General features: G+C 44.1%; 1 protein-coding gene across 9 annotated transcripts in view; it reads right to left on the bottom strand.

The window, feature by feature from the left end:
- The window catches only part of APC (APC regulator of WNT signaling pathway), a 202,775-nt gene that overhangs the window by 8,316 nt on the left and 178,067 nt on the right, over nucleotides 1-16,392 (bottom strand). For 8 of the 9 annotated variants that reach the window (XM_039545887.1, XM_039545894.1, XM_039545891.1 and 5 more), the window contains 3 exons: nucleotides 13,288-13,365; nucleotides 9,206-9,322; nucleotides 109-323 (listed from right to left, as the gene is read on the bottom strand). In XM_039545887.1, coding sequence (XP_039401821.1) covers nucleotides 109-323; nucleotides 9,206-9,322; nucleotides 13,288-13,365 — 410 coding nt within the window. Of the gene's footprint in view, nucleotides 1-108; nucleotides 324-9,205; nucleotides 9,323-13,287; nucleotides 13,366-13,471; nucleotides 13,742-16,392 lie in introns of those variants that run through there. The other variant, XM_039545896.1, reaches the window with a different exon arrangement.

The raw sequence follows: 16,392 nt of genomic DNA, 5'->3' as shown, positions 1-16,392 counted from the left end.
TAGAACACTTCTTTATGAATTCTCTTGTAAATACATTTCTGCTACAGAATTCAGATTTTCAGAAAAAACATGATGCTTGTTTTTTGTAAAACCAGATGGTGCATTTACCTGTGGTCCTCATTTGTAGCAATTAAGCTAGAAACATTCCGTAGAATTCCTCCTCCACTTTCAATGATGGCTAAAGTATTTGTCTGGCTTCGGTAAGTCAATGTGCCAACTAAAAAGGCAAGAGCACCATCCACAGCACATATATCAGCTTTATTCTCAGTGCAATGAGCTGACAAATTCCATAAGGCACTCAATACACTTTTTAGGGTGGATTCCTATGACAAGAGTAAAAATGACACAATTAGACCTTGGGTTTTCAACATGTTGGCCATGAGCCTCTGGGAGATTCACAAACAAGTTTCAGGGAGGTAGCCATCTTTCTCCCATTTTCTAACTCTAATGGTTGCAAAGATAACCTTGAAAATGTGAACAAAGCATAAACTGATTCAGTGATGCCTGCCTGAATCTGCATGATAAACAAAATAAATAGTATTTTTCAATTCACTTCATACAAGTACTTCATACAATCGCTTTATCATGAAAGTACAATTTACAAATGTAGGCATTTTTGTTACATAACTGCGCTCAAAAACAAAACAGTGTAGCACTTTAGAGCCTTCATGTCCAATCAGTCCTACTTCTTGTTTAGCCAATCATTAAGAGAAACAAGTTTGTTTACATTTATGGGAAATAATGCTGCCCACTTCTTAATTACGTCACCTGAAAATGAGAACAAGCGTTCACATGGCACTGTTGTAGCTGGCATCGCAAGATATTTATGTGCCACATGCGCTAACGATTCATAGGCCTCTTCATGCTTTGGCCATCGGATGTGCTTCCATGCTGATGACGCTCATTAAAAAAATGTGATAATTAAATTAGTGACTGAACTCCTTGGGGGAGAACTGTATCTCTCCTGCTCTGTTTTACCCACATTCTGTCATAAATTTCATGTTATAGCAGTCTCGGATGATGACATGTTGTTCGTTTTAAGAACACTTTCACTGCAGATTTGACAAAACACAAAGAAGGTACTAATGTGAGATTTCTAAAGATAGCGACCACACTTAACTCAAGGTTTAAGAATCTGAAGTGCCTTCCAAAATCTGAGAGGGACTAGGTGTGGAGCATGCTTTGAGAAGTCTTAAAAGAGAAACACTCTGATGCAGAAACTACAGAACCCGAACAACCAAAAAAGAAAATCAACCTTCTGCTGGTGGCACCTGACTCAGTGGATGAAAATGAATATGTGTTGGCCTTCACTGCTTTGAGCAGAACCTGTCATCAGCATGGACACATATCCACTGGAATAGTGGTTGAAGCATGAAGGGAAATATGAATCTTTAGCTTATCTAGCAAGTAACTATCATGTGATGCTGGCTACAACAGGGCCATGTGAACGCCTGTTCTCACTTTCAGGTGACATTGTAAACAAAATGCGGGCAGCATTATCTCCTGCAAATGTAAATAAACTTGTTTGGCTGAGCGATTGGCTGAACAAGAAGTAGGACTGAGTGGACTTGCAAGTTCTAGAATTTTACCTTGTTTTATTTTTTAATGCAGTTTTTTTGTACATAATTCTACATTTGTAAGTTCAACTTTCATAATAAAGAGATTGCACTACAGTACTTGTATTAGGTGAATTGAAAAATACTATTTATTTTGTATTTTTACAGTGAATACTTGTAATAAAAAATAAATATAAAGTGAACACTGTACACTTTGTATTCTGTGTTGTAACTGAAATCAATATATTTGAAAATGTAGAAAGCATCCAAAAATATTTAAATAAATGTTATTCTATTGTTGTTCAACAGTGCCATTAATCACAATTAACTTTTTTAATTGCTTGACAGCCCTACTATCTTTACATCCATTGAATTCTTCAGAAAAAAGCTTATGCATTCACAGAAGTCAGAAGACTCATTAAACAGCAACACCATTAATAAAGGTCTGATTGTCATTTTACTTGAAATCGCTAAATAGTGAAAGCTGCCAAGCCTCATAAATAGGGAAGCAGTGACTGTACTTTGTGTTTGTGGGATCAGTTGTTGCCAGTTAGTCAAAGCAACTCCCTTCTCCAATGATCTAGTCAGCTGACGTATTCATGAAATGGCTGCAAATATTTGGGAACAGCCATTTTGAAAGTTTAGGAGACCCTGTGCTTAATACAACGAAAGAAACTACCAATGTATCTTCTTCTGCCTAACTTTTAATATTTGCCCAGCATGAGTAGAAAGGATTCCTACACGAGGACTTCCTGTTTTTCTGTCCAACTCAGTACACGAGATAAGGGAAGAAAAGTCTTTGAAGCCTTCCTACAATTAGTTCTCACAACCGGGTTGAATTCGCTTTGTTTTTTTGTTCTTTGCACTGAAGGTTTCTGAGATATGACAGGTAAACACATGCATAGACTAATGACTAAAATCCTATCTACTGCACTACAAGCCATTCGGACATTTCGTGTAATTAATCATGAAACTTTGATGGCAAAGAAGATTTCCAGAAGAAATGAAATATGTACTTGATGAGGCTGTAAAAGCTGTGAACTTAATTAAAGGTAAGCCCAACAATGTACACATTTCACTATTTTAGGTGAGGAAATGAGCACTCAAGATCAGCAGTTCCTCTTCCACAATAAGGCTTTCATGGTATCAAAGTTTTGGATAACTTGTTTGATCTCACAGAAGAGACAAAGATTTCCCTTGACAAATAAGGCTGTGATCAGCATCAGCTTCCTCTGAATAATTCTCTTCCAGGGCAAGATATGACATGGATTCTCAACCCTAGGGGTCAAAACTCCCAGCATGGTTCTGAACAGATGTCAGGGATCGCAACCACCCTGCCCTTCCCACATTGTAAAATGGGAGAGGGTCTTGGCAAGGTCCTGGAATGGAAAAGGCAGACACCTGGATGAGACTATTTTAGATAGCATTTGCTCCTTACATCCTTACTCTAAAGTGTACAGAGATGAATTTGTAATTCAGCAAGAGAAGTAAAAGACGGTTACTCACCTTTGTAACTGTTGTTCTTCGAGATGTGTTGCTCATATCCATTCCAATTAGGTGTGCGCGCACCGCGTGCATGTTTGTTGGAAGATTTTTACCCTAGCAACACTCGCTGGGTCAGCTGGGTCGCCCCCTAGAGTGGCGTCGCAATGGTGCCGGATATATACCCCTGCCGACCCAACGGCCCTTCAGTTCCTTCTTGCCGGCTACTCCGACAGAGGGGAAGGAGGGCGGGTTTGGAATGGATATGAGCAACACATCTCGAAGAACAACAGTTACAAAGGTGAGTAACTGTCTTTTCTTCTTCGAGCGCGTGCTCATATTGATTCCAATTAGGTGACTCCCAAGCCTTACCTAGGCGGTGGGGTCGGAGTGAGATGTCGCAGAATGTAGAACTGCTGAGCCAAATGCCGTGTCATTTCTGGACTGTTGTACCAATGCGTAATGTGACGCAAAGGTGTGGACTGAAGACCAGGTAGCTGCACGACATATCTCCTGGATGGGTACATGCGCCAGGAAGGCGGCAGATGACGCCTGAGCCCTGGTGGAATGTGCAGTGAGGAGGCTCATCGGAACATGAGCCAGGTCATAGCAGGTGCGGATGCATGATGTCACCCAAGATGAAATCCTCTGGGAGGAGACAGGTAGTCCCTTCAGTCGAAAGGGCTTTGTTCGCTCGATGTAAAATGTGAGCGCCCTACGGACATCTAGGGAGTGCAGTTGCTGCTCCCGGCGTGATGAGTGTGGCTTCGGGAAGAAGACCAGAAGGAAGATATCTTGATTGATATGAAAGGCTGATACCACTTTAGGGAGGAAGGCCGGATGTGGTCGCAGCTGTACCTTGTCCTTGTGAAACACTGTATACGGGGGGTCCACCGTGAGAGCCCAAAGCTCGGAGACTCGTCTTGCCGATGTAATGGCTACGAGGAAAGCTGTCTTCCAAGACAGGTACAGCAGCGAGCAGGTTGCTAGTGGCTCAAAGGAAGCAGCCATAAGTTTGGCTAGAACTAGGTTGAGGTCCCAGGTTGGGGTGGGGCGGCGTACTTGTGGGTATAATCGCTCCAAGCCCATGAGGAACCTCAAAACCATGGGGTGGGAGAACACCGAGCGGCCGCTTTTCCCTGGGTGGAAGGTAGAGATGGCCGCCAAGTGCACCTTTAATGATGATACCGCTAGGCCGTGCTGTTTTAGAGACCAGAGGTAGTCCAAGATGGTAGGGACTGGTACCTCAGTGGGAACAACATTACGTTGTTCGCACCAGCAGGAGAAACGCTTCCACTTGGCCAGATATGTTAACCTAGTGGAAGGTTTCCTACTACCCAGGAGTACTTGTTGTACCGAGGCAGAGCAACGTAACTCGGACTGGCTTAACCACGCAGCAACCATGCTGTGAGGTGAAGAGACTGCAGGTCTGGGTGGTGAAGTCTGCCGTGGTCCTGAGTTATGAGATCCAGGCAAAGAGGTAGGGGGATTGGGCTGGCCACCGACAGGTCGAGCAACATGGTGTACCAGTGTTGCCTCGGCCATGCTGGAGCGATCATGATCAGGTGGGCTCTGTCTCTGTGGAGCTTGAGCAGAGCCCTGTGAACCAGCGGGAACGGTGGGAAGGCATAAAGCAGATGGCTTAACCACGGTATCAGAAATGCATCTGAGATGGAGCCCGGGGAGAGACCTTGGAAGGAGCAGAATGCGTGGCATTTCCTGTTCTCACAGGAGGTGAAGAGGTCTATGTGGGGAGAGCCCTACTTCCGGAAAACAGAATGGATAACGTCCGGACGAATCGACCACTCGTGAGACAGGAAGGATCTGCTGAGATGATCTGCCAGAGTGTTCCGAACCCCTGGGAGAAAAGATGCTACCAGGTCTATCAAGTGGGCTATGCAGAAGTCCCAGAGCTGAATAGCTTCCTGACAAAGGAGGGAGGAACGTGCCCCGCCCTGCTTGTGTATGTAAAACATGGCCGTTGTGTTGTCTGTGAACACTGAGACACAACGGCCTTGTATATGCTCTTGAAATGCCTGGCACGCAAGGCGGACTGCTCTCAGCTCCCGCACATTGATGTGCAAGGCCAGTTCCTGAGCTGACCAAAGGCCTTGAGTGTGGAGATGTTCGAGGTGGGCACCCCAGCCGAGCGATGACGCGTCCGTTGTCAGGGTCATCGAAGGCTAGGGCGGATGGAATGGCATCCCTGCACAGACCAGGGACGGCGTCAGCCATCAGTCCAGGGAGCCTAGGATGTTTGGGGGGATTGTGAGGATCGTGTCTATACTGTCTCTGCCCGGCTGGTATACCAAGGTGAGCCAAGTTTGAAGGGGACGGAGACGTAGTCTGGAGTGTTTGGTCATGAACGTGCAGTCAGCCATGTGACCCAGGAGGCCGAGACAAGTGCGAGCCGAAGTTATCGGGAAGTTTTGTAGGCCTCGTATAATTGATACCATTGCCTGAAACCGAGGCTGTGGTAAGCAGGCTCTGGTGAGATTGGAGTCTAGGATGGCCCCAATGAAGTCTATTCTCTGTGTGGGAACCAGAGTGGACTTCTCTATATTGATCATCAGGCCTAGTCGCCTGAATAGGTCCTTGACGATGCCCACATGATGGGTGACTTGGGTCTCGGAGGTCCCTCGAATGAGCCAATCGTCGAGATACGGGAAGACATGTATCCGACGACGATGGAGGGAGGCGGCGACTACAGCCATGCATTTTGTGAATACTCATGGGGCTGTAGAGAGGCCAAACGGAAGGACTGTAAATTGGAAATGTTGACGGTTGACCACAAACCGGAGGTACCGTCTTTGGGGTGGGTAAATTGCAATGTGAAAATACGCGTCCTTCATATCGAGGGCGGCATACCAGTCTCCGGGATCCAAGGACGGGATGATGGTCCCCAGGAATACCATGTGAAACTTCAACTTTATCATGAACTTGTTGAGTCCTCGCAGGTCTAGGATAGGTCTGAGACCTCCCTTCGCCTTGGGGATTAGGAAATAGCGGGAATAAAACCCCTTGCCCCTCGAGTCCTTCGGTACCTCCTCTATAGCTCCCATGGCAAGGAGCGTCCGTACCTCTTGCAAGAGGAATTGCTTATGAGAGGGGTCCCTGAAGAGGGACGGGGGTGGGGGTGGGGGCGAAATAAACTGGAGGTGGTATCCGAATTCTACCATGCGTAGGACCCAACAATCCGAAGTTAGCTGGGTCCACGTAGGGAGGAAATAGGAGAGGCGGTTGTAAAAGAGAGGGGAAGGATCCTGGGAAACAACTGGTATGCCGTCCTCGGGTGTGCCTTCAAAAGTTAGGTTTGGGTCCCGCGGGTGGTTTGGAGGGACCCTGATTTTGACCCCCTTGGGGTCCAGACTGCCGCCTGCAATTGCCTCGGCCGCGCCTTCTGCCGAAGTCCTGTCGTGGCCTAGGCGGGGGGTAAGGGCAGTGAGGCTGAGGACGGAAGGACCTGCGCTGAGTCACCGGGGTGTGCATTCTGAGCGAGCGCATGATCACCCTGTTGTCCTTTAGGCTTTGCAGCCTAGAGTCAGTCTTTTCAGAAAATAGGCCTTGGCCGTCAAAGGGCAAGTCCTGTATAGTCTGTTGTAATTCAGGTGGAAGGCCTGACACCTGAAGCCATGAAATTCTCCTCATGGTGACTCCTGAAGCCAGAGTCCTGGCTGCGGAGTCGGCTGCATCCAGCGAGGCCTGGAGAGAGGTTCTCGCCACCTTCTTCCCTTCTTCCAAAAGGGCAGCAAACTCCTGGCGGGAGTCTTGGGGAACTAGCTCCGTAAATTTCCCAATCGCCGTCCAGGTGTTATAGTTGTACCGACTAAGCAGGGCTTGCTGGTTTGCCACCCTGAGTTGGAGGCCCCCAGCAGAGTATACCTTGTGGCCCAATAAGTCCATGCGCCTAGCCTCCTTTGATTTTGGAGCAGGAGCTTGCTGGCCATGGCGCTCCCTTTCGTTGACCAATTGCACGACAAGGGAGCAGGGAGGAGGGTGCACGTACAGGTACTCGTACCCCTTAGAGGGTACCATGTACTTCCGCTCAACTCCCAAGGCCGTGGGCGGAATAGAGGCTGGAGATTGCCAGATGGTATCGGCGTTTGCCTGAATAGTATGAATGAATGGCAAGGCCACTCTTGTGGGGGTGTCAGCTAACAAAATATCCACCACAGGGTCTTCTATCTCCGGGACCTCCTCCACCTGAAGATTCATATTCAGGGCCACCCGCCTCAGGAGGTCCTGATGTGCCCTCAGGTCAATTGGGGGAGGGCCCGAGGAGGATGTCCCCACCACCGCTTCATCTGGAAAGGAGGAAGAGGAAAGGCCAGGGACAAGAGGGTCCTGCGTGTGCTCCTGTTCTTGGGCAGCGTCAGGCTCAGGTGGAACCTGAGAGTCTGTTGGCTGAATGGGAGCTTCCTCCGTACCCACAGGAGGGGGGTGGCTGACAGTCGCCTCTGGCACCCGGTGTTCCGATGGCACGGGGCGTGATGCCACTGGAGACGCGCCTTGGGCGTGGTGATACGCCCAAGGTGTCCAGAACGACCACTGATGGGGTCCTTGTTCCTGGGCCTGGGTCTCCTGGAAGACTCGGCTGGGCACATCTGAGTCATGGTCCTGTGCATAGGAATCACTGTCCGCGTGAGATGACACTGAGGTGTGTCTAGACGGCCAAGGGGGAGCTGAGAAGCCCTGGGAAGGGTCCCTGTCTCTGAACGATCTCTCTCTGTGCGGCACCGGAGAGCGGTACCGGGCGCCATACCGGTACCGGGAACGAGACCAGGACCTGCAACCGGATCGGTGCTGGGAGGTCAACTGGGATCTCGAAGATCGACATCTGGAGCGGCTGCGAGAGGCGCAGTGCCGGGAACGGTGCCAGGAGCTGGATCGGTGCCGGGAGTACTGGGCCGGCGAACGGGATGCCGAATAAAACTAATTACAACTATAGAAAAATTATAACTATATACACAAGAATTAGTAAGAAAACTACGAGTAGCTAGGGAAGTGGAGATCAGCTAAGCCGCGCTCCACTGTTCCAACGACCGACATGGGCGGTAAGAAGGAACTGAAGGGCCGTTGGGTCAGCAGGGGTATATATCCGGCGCCATGGCGGTGCCACTCTAGGGGGCGACCCAGCCGACCCACTGAGTGTTGCTAGGGTAAAAATCTTCCGACGAACATGCACGCGGCGCGCGCACACCTAATTGGAATCGATATGGGCAAGCATTTGAAGAAGAATCTAAAATTCAACAAACTAGCTTTCCCTCTATCTTTTAAATAGTTATGGTATTCCTGACAGAAAATTAACAATTATTTGTATGTGACGACTGATGTTTTTAACACGACAATATTTCCTTCTGGTGATTTAAAGTCTAAATTACAATTAACTTATAAATATATAGCATTTATGCCATATTTTAGCAGTAGTGGTAAAGCACACATGGGTAATAACTTTAAGGGAATAGCAAATGTTTATTTTAGCTTGTCTTTCTTACCTGAGAAGTAAGAAATATACTATTTTGATGGAGGTTGGCTGAAACTTTGTCGAAGCCAGTAGATATGATGGTCACCCTTTATTCAGGATAAATGTAAGAAGCAGCTAAACTCCTTTTTTGAATAAGATAGCTGAAACAATCATCACCCAAAACACAAATGACAAGCAAAGCCGGTTGAAAACTGAGCTATGCAGTTGGAGGGGTTTTGTAGAGTATCATTTGATGGAGGTGCGCTTGCCTGTGAGTAGAAGTTCCCAAAAACATCCAGAAATTAGGCAGAGAGCAGCAGCCAAATATGTCAATTAGACAGCATGAGAAGAACTGAAAACATGGTCCCGAGAGAAAGTGAAGAGAGGGAGTTTTTTGGGCAATGGTGCTGGCTTGAAAGAGACTTAGAAACATGCGCAAAGGAACTGTTTCCTGTTTGATTCTAACAGTGTTTGGGGAAACAGAAATGTGTGTACATTTTTTGTAAATAATCAGGATTGCATCAAAGCAGTACCTCACTCCATCATCAATTCTTCCTCCTAATGGAAACAACCTGCAATATCCCAAATACTGGATATCCACTGCAGTCAAAAAGAGTAGCAATACTTTTTCTGTTGCATGCAAAAGAATAGGAAACATTCATACAGTCTCTTGAAAATATATCACACATATTAAAACCTTTACCTTTTTAACTTCCAAAGCACATTCCATCAATGCTTTCACACTTCCAACTTCACGCAAAGTCTTTTTACTGTTTACATCTGCTCGCCAGGACAAATTCCTTAAAACACTTGCAATAACCTGAAAAATGTAAAAGGAAAATAATGTATCAATATATTTATTTCTTTACCAGATTACCATCACTCCCTTAATAACTGCTGGATGCCAAGAACAAGTATGTATTCCATTAACAACTGCACTTTCTCCAAGGCTGTACCTTAAAGTTTGTTTTTGGTTTGATGCCTGTCTTGGGCTCACAAGCAAATACAAAGCTTGATATCAAAATGTATTTGTTCAGTGTCAGTTGTGTGTGTGTATTTTTTGTTTTGTAAAAGAAAGAAATATTTTGTAGAGAAGGATGGTCTAGTGATTGAGACATTGGACTGGGACTCAAGACCTTAGTTCTATTCTTGCCTCCTTATAGCTTTCTTGTGTAACCTCCAGCAATATACTTGAATTCTCTTTTCTTCAGTTTCTCCATTTGTAAAATCAGGATAATATTTCTCTATCTCATATAGCTGTAGTGTGGCTAAATTTATTAATGTTTATACAGCTCTTTGAGGTCTTCTGATGGAAAGTGCTAGAAGTGCAAAATTCTACATTTTAATATAATATCCCCAAACTACGAATGGGCATATTAGACCAACAATCCATCTAGTTCAGATCCTATCTCTGAGACCAGCTTCTACCAGATGCTTCAGAGAAACATGCCAAAAAACCCAAAACAAACAAACACACACCATAGTGGACAATTATGGACAAACTAACCCTATCAAATAATACATAGTTAAGCCCTGAAGCATGAGAATTTATATCCCTTATTATAAGCAGGGCTAGTAGCACTGCCTATTATGGTTGCCTAACACTTCCCAGTTTAAGACCCTGTTTTCAGTTACTTTTAACTTTCAAAAAACTGTTTGGTCTCAAATTTTCCATGCTGGGTGTCTGCCTCAGGTTGAATTTTTTTGGGGGAAAATTTCAGCCAAAATGGTTCAGCTATTACTGAGAATAAGGGTAGGGAAAATAACGTTTTTTAATGTTAAAAAAAATTCTGGTGAACTATTCTTTGGGGGACAAAGTCTCCATGCTTTAGTGTAGGGACCTGAAATTTGGCTAGGGATGGCCTATGTGACAGAGATGTGCCTTTTTGCTGTCCATGTGAAAATTCAATTCATTCGACTGTGGCCAAGTTTTAAACCTTTGAAAAATCACAGTTCACACATACTTGTTAGAATTTATCAGCTAAAATCTCTGAAGATTCCATCCTCACTGAGCATGCTTGAACCTTTCACAGCTCCTAGTGCTGACCAGCAGGGGCGGCTCTACCTTTTTGGCCGCCCCAAGCAGTCATGCGCGGGAGGCGCCCCGGGGCCGCGGAAGCAGCGGACCTCCCGCGGGCATGACTGCAGAGGGACCGCTGGTCCCGCGTGGCTCAGCTGGACCTCCCGCGGCTGCGGATGGTTCGCGGGTCCGGCGGCTCCGCTTGAGCTGCCGCAGTCATGCCTGCGGGAGGTCCAGCCGAGCCGTGGGACGAGCGCCCCCTCCTCAGTCATGCCTGCGGCAGGTCCAGTCGTCCCGGGGCTCCGGTGGACCTCCCCCCCCCCCCCGTCCCATCCCCAGCCTGCCGCCCCCCCCGGCTGCAGGGGACGGGCCGCTCCTCGGCTCGCAGCGGCAGGATGAGCTGGGGCCCCAGCCTTTTGCCGCCCCCTAGATTTTGCCGCCCTAGGCACCAGCTTGTTTTGCTGGTGCCTAGAGCCGCCCCTGCTGACCAGGCTGCACCATGCACCATTCTCACAGAGTATGCTCCATCCCCTCACAACTCTTATGTGTAACTAAATTGTGCATGCACCATCCCCACAGAGCAACTGAGCATGCTCCTTCCCAGGAATGCAAGAGCTAAGCAGGATTTGTGATGTAACTGCTCCGTCCAGTTGCCAGGGGGGCTGCCTCTCTTCTGTTCTTAGTGCCTCCCTACTTGTGCCCAGGTAGTAAGAAGGAAAAGGAGGAAGCACAAGGGGGCATATATGCACAAGGTATTTCCTAACTTTTCTGTGCTTGACTTCGCCACCTTAATGTTCTTTTAATGAAGTTGTTGTGTGTAGTAAAATATATCAGATACATTTCGCTATGGATGTTCTTATTATCCATATGTGTGTAATCCATTTTTGAGTCTTGCGAAGCTCTTGGCCTCAGTGATATTTTATGGCAACAAGTCCTAGAGGCAATTATGTGCAGTTTTTAATTTGTTATTTTTCAGTTTCATTGACTGTTCCCTTGTTCTTGTATTAGGGTAAGAAGGAGTCCATAATTTACCTTCTTTATACCATTCATTATTTTATTATACCTCTCTCATATTCTCTCACTGGCCTCCTTTCTAAACTGAACAGTCCCTATCTTTTCAGTTTCTCTTTCTACTGAAGTCTTTCTAGACCTCTAAGGAATTTCCGCACCCATCTTTGGTCACCTTATAGTTCTGCAATTTTATCCCCTCCCATAGGCTGACCAAAGATAAATTTAGTATATTAGGTGAGAGCATTTTAATAGTTTCAATATTATTTTCTATCCCATTCTTTATATCTCCTAAAATTTTGTTTGCTCTTTTAACCATTGCTGTATACTGAGAAGTCCCCACAATGGTATCCAGCACTTTCCCTCTGCCCTGAATAGCTTCAATTAATTAAAAACCTAGAAGTATATGAAGATTTGAAAATATTTCTTCCAATGTATATTCCCCTGCATGTGTCAATTCAGAATTTCATCATGCTGCCCAGTCTTAGTTTTGTTAGCTACTTCTGAATATCCTCACAGTCTTCAGTAGTCTTGACTAACCTAAATAATTCCGTTATCTGCAGAAATTGGCATCTCACTGATCCTCTGTCCTAAAATCAAATCAGGGGACATCTCATTGTTACCCTTTGTTGTCTCAGCCACTTTCTCATCTACAATTACTTAGTTTCTTTAATAGCAATAGCTTGTAAGGAACTTTGTCAAATGTTTCTTAACAGTCTAAATTAATTCTATCTACTAGTGCTTCTTTCTCTTTATAATTCTTCAAATGCATCAACAAAACAGTAGATAAATAGAATTTTCCCTTGCAAAGGTCGTGCCCATTTCTTCCTATCATATTTTATCTAGGTGGTTTATTTTTAATTATCAAACAATTTTTCATGGTACTGAAGTAAGGCTTACTGGTCTAATGCCCAGGATCACTTGTAGCACTTGCTTTAAAAGAGTTGTTTAGAAGATTTGTATTAACTAAAACATTGGGCTAGATACTTTGGTGCAGCATGGCCACTTCGTAACAAATTGCTAGCTGGTTCTGGCCACAGAGCCTGCATATCTGATGCTGGGAGAATCACCCAGTCCAGTGTAAGGGGGATTTCTTCTTTGGAGTAGAGGCTTTTATACGACCATTCACTTGCTGTTGGCATAGGGGAAGTCTAAGAGGACAGGAGGCCTGACCATGCTGCCCCTATATTGCATTCATCCCCAGCTGCAATTTCAGTCCCTTAGCGCCATTAGCAGTCAGCTAAACAAGCACTTAGGCAGCTCTAACTTATCCCAGGAAATCAGACTTCTATTCAAGGGCCCCAAGATCAGATGCATAAAGGTGACCTTTATATCACTTGTACTGCATGCTGTTTTGCCAGAAACCAGAATTTAGTCCATGATTATTAGGCTTTTATATAGTAACAAAGATGTACACAGCACTTTATAGAAGACAGACACACATCCCTGCACCAAAGAGCATCTAATTTAGCACAGACAAGACAACTAAACCAAACAGAGAACAGCAACTGAGGATAGAGAGAAAAGTGTTTTTGAAGGGAAAGAGAGAGGGCTCTTGGTGGACAGGGCATGGGAAACCTTAATGAAATCAAGCATGAAAGGAGGAAATGTAGAGATCATTCAGGATGATTGTGAGGAAATGTAAGAAGGAAATCAGAGCAGAGATGAAGAGTTCAATATAATGTAATGGAAGATATAGCAGGTCACAGTGAAAGGATCGAAGGCGGGGCAACTTCTCCTTCTCAATGAAAAATTACCTGCTGCAAGTCTTCACTTTCAGATTTTAATTGGGCAACAAGCGCTCTCATGCAGCCCTTCATAGAACACAATGTAGCCTGTTACCAAAAAAAAAAAAAAAATAAAATAAAATAAGAGAGAGTCTATTAAATGAAAGATTAGGCAACTTGATGGTGCAGTGGCTTAATATATTAAACTATTCACCTGTGGTGCTCTGGGTTCCAAAAACAGCTTAATTATCTCAGTCTTCTAGCAGTAGACATTTGATCCACATCATAAACCACTAAAAAGTTTTGTAAGCACTATACTGTCAGCCTCTATTCTGGGGAGATCTGCAAATGGCATAGCTATACTAATCAGGGATCCAAGTTCTTCCTCCCTGATACCTGGAAGAGTTTACTAGCCCTGAAGACATTCACAGAGTGTTCCCAAAAAATACTGGATATTTTAGTGGGCTACCTAGACCTGGCAATGCATCATTACCTGTTATCTATTTAAATTCTACCTATAGGTATGTTTTCTCCTGATTATACTCCCCCCACCCCATCTCCTGCAGCAAATAATGTTTTGAAGCAGATCATCTTGACCTGTCTGAGAAAAAAAAAAAGACTTTTTAAAACTAGTAACTAAAAATTATGCAACTTGCATTAGAAATTAATCTAATGTTCCAAGAAGCAGGAGAACAATATACATTTCTTAAAACAGAAACAAGAATAAAAATAATAATATATCTTGCATAGGAAAACAATACAATCTAAATACTGTAATAATTTAGCTGTTTTGATATAGACATGGAAATCCTATACTAACCAGGATAGTCAAGAAGGATATACATGGAGATTAATAATTGAATTGCATCCCACCTCCAGCTTTCCTTTTCTTCCTATCCTCCTGAGAGTCTTTCCCCTGGAAAACACTTAGCGCCCTCCCCCCGTCCCTATGGGAAGAGGTAATGATTTATAACAATACAGTATATGGTTTATGTACAATATGTTGCTTAATATTGTTAATTCTGTAATAAGATACATATCTACATGTGCCAAGACAATGTAATTGTAATGTCGTCTTATAAATGACCCAAATATTAATAAATAAAATGTTCTTCATTTCCACAGACAAAAATATAATTCACTATTCCTTGGCTGGACAGTTGCGTTACAACACTCAGCATCTGGGTCTATGCTGTAAGATCAGTAACACTGAAATTACTGCATTTACTGTTCAAATGATTTTAATAGCCAACATTTCATAAACCATTTCACTTGTGTTAGGGATTAATGCTTTATTCTATTTGAAAGATGGGATTGAAAGATTTCAGATTATATAAAGCATTTGTTTATAGGTCTCTCTCGTCTTGAAATAGCTTCCACTAGCAATGTGCCTAATTTGAAGCAAGAGGAAAACAGCAAGATGGTAATCAAAATGAAGTTATTTTAAAGTTCAATATAATATCTTGCAAAATTCTGAGGCTAGAAATTAATAAGGGTTTGTATCACTTGAAAGTGAGTCACATGATACATTTCCATTTTTTTAATTTGAATTAGCACTCACTACGTCCTAAACACTTTTCAAACACTTAAGAATGATGGTCCATCCTTCAAGATGCTCACAATTTAAGGAGATTTTCCAATTATTTTTCTTTTTTAAAAAAGATGTATTTAATTCACATAATGAAAAATATTCTTAAAAATAGTATAGGTAATATAAAAGCTCTTATGATTAAAACACAATCTGGCTTGGCAAGGCACATTTCCACTATTTAGTTTTGTTTGTTTGTTTTACACATTTCAGTCAGATAGACAGAGAGATTTTAAATTTGACAGGTAGGATAGCAAAGCCTTTAATAAAAAGGGACCCATTTGCCCTGAGGCTTTATCAGAGGCAAATCCACATGCCCACTAGGGAAGTAGTTGCCCTCTTTACTGAGGGCATTGGGGGGATAGCTCAGTGGTTTGAGCATTGGCCTGCTAAACCCAGGGTTGTGAGTTCAATCCTTGAGGGGGGCCACTTAGGGATCAGGGCAAAAATTGATCCTGCTAGTGAAGGCAGGGGGCTGGACTTGATGACCTTTCAAGGTCCCTTCCAGTTCTAGGAGATTGGTATATCTCCAATTATTACCTTATTACCTAACCCTAAGAACTCCTCAAGGCCAATTGGCAAAGTTCTGTAACAGTAACTCCTATCAGGCCTGACAAACTCAGCACACTGCTTTCATGGTATTTACCCATAAATGATGTCATGTACGAGTTAAATGAAAGCCAGGATCATGCTGATCATTAATATCACCATGAGATGTATGTACAGATACTATGTAAAAAGTTATATATGCATAATGAAAATATGTTCCTAAAGTTTGAATCAAGGCAAGATTGACAAACAGGTTTCTTCCAGACAAAGGATGTATATTCACTTGTCTGCCTCGGTTCACATGTAAATTAAGCATTGTAAGCCAATGCAAGGGAAGCCCTATTCACACAGGAAGTCAACATGAGGATGTGAAGTCAACATGAAATCAGCACACCAGGGAATAAACCGTGAGGGGTCAATCCTGTCTCTGGGGACCAAAAATGGATTTTGGGGGAATACAAGGAGAAGGCAAAAGGACATCTCTTTATTCTGTATCTGATAAAGTAATAGGGCAGGGTGATTTCATTTATGAAAATGGGATCCCAAACTGTCCCAGTTAGGAGCACCGTGAAGGACATTTAGGGGAGAATAAACTGCTTTAGAGGGTTAGTCTGTTAAAGTTAAGTCTCTAGAAAGCATGTACTGATTTTGTTTTTATATGTAACCTTTCTGTTTCCATTATCCTTACTCACTATCCCTTAAGTCTTCACTCTTGATAACAAATTTGTGATTGTTTCACTATAAATATATCTCAATGCTGTGATGTTATATAGGCGCTGATCCTCACTTGAATGATACAGGTTGGTATGTACACTGTCCCCTGGAGGACAGAAAACCTGGTATTTCTGTAAGTAGCCAGTTACAAGGGCTGGATGTCACAGGGGAACACTTCAAAAGGGGCTGGGGGTGCACCTACTGTTAACCTACAAAGCAAAATAAGGGCTAGCATTGCCCAGAGGAGATTGTTTGGGTGGCTAACAGACTGGAGGTGTCAGGGA

This window comes from Mauremys reevesii, linkage group 6 (genome assembly GCF_016161935.1).
Source record: "Mauremys reevesii isolate NIE-2019 linkage group 6, ASM1616193v1, whole genome shotgun sequence".
Classification (NCBI taxonomy): domain Eukaryota; kingdom Metazoa; phylum Chordata; order Testudines; family Geoemydidae; genus Mauremys; species Mauremys reevesii.
This window is presented reverse-complemented; position numbering and strand designations above follow the sequence as displayed.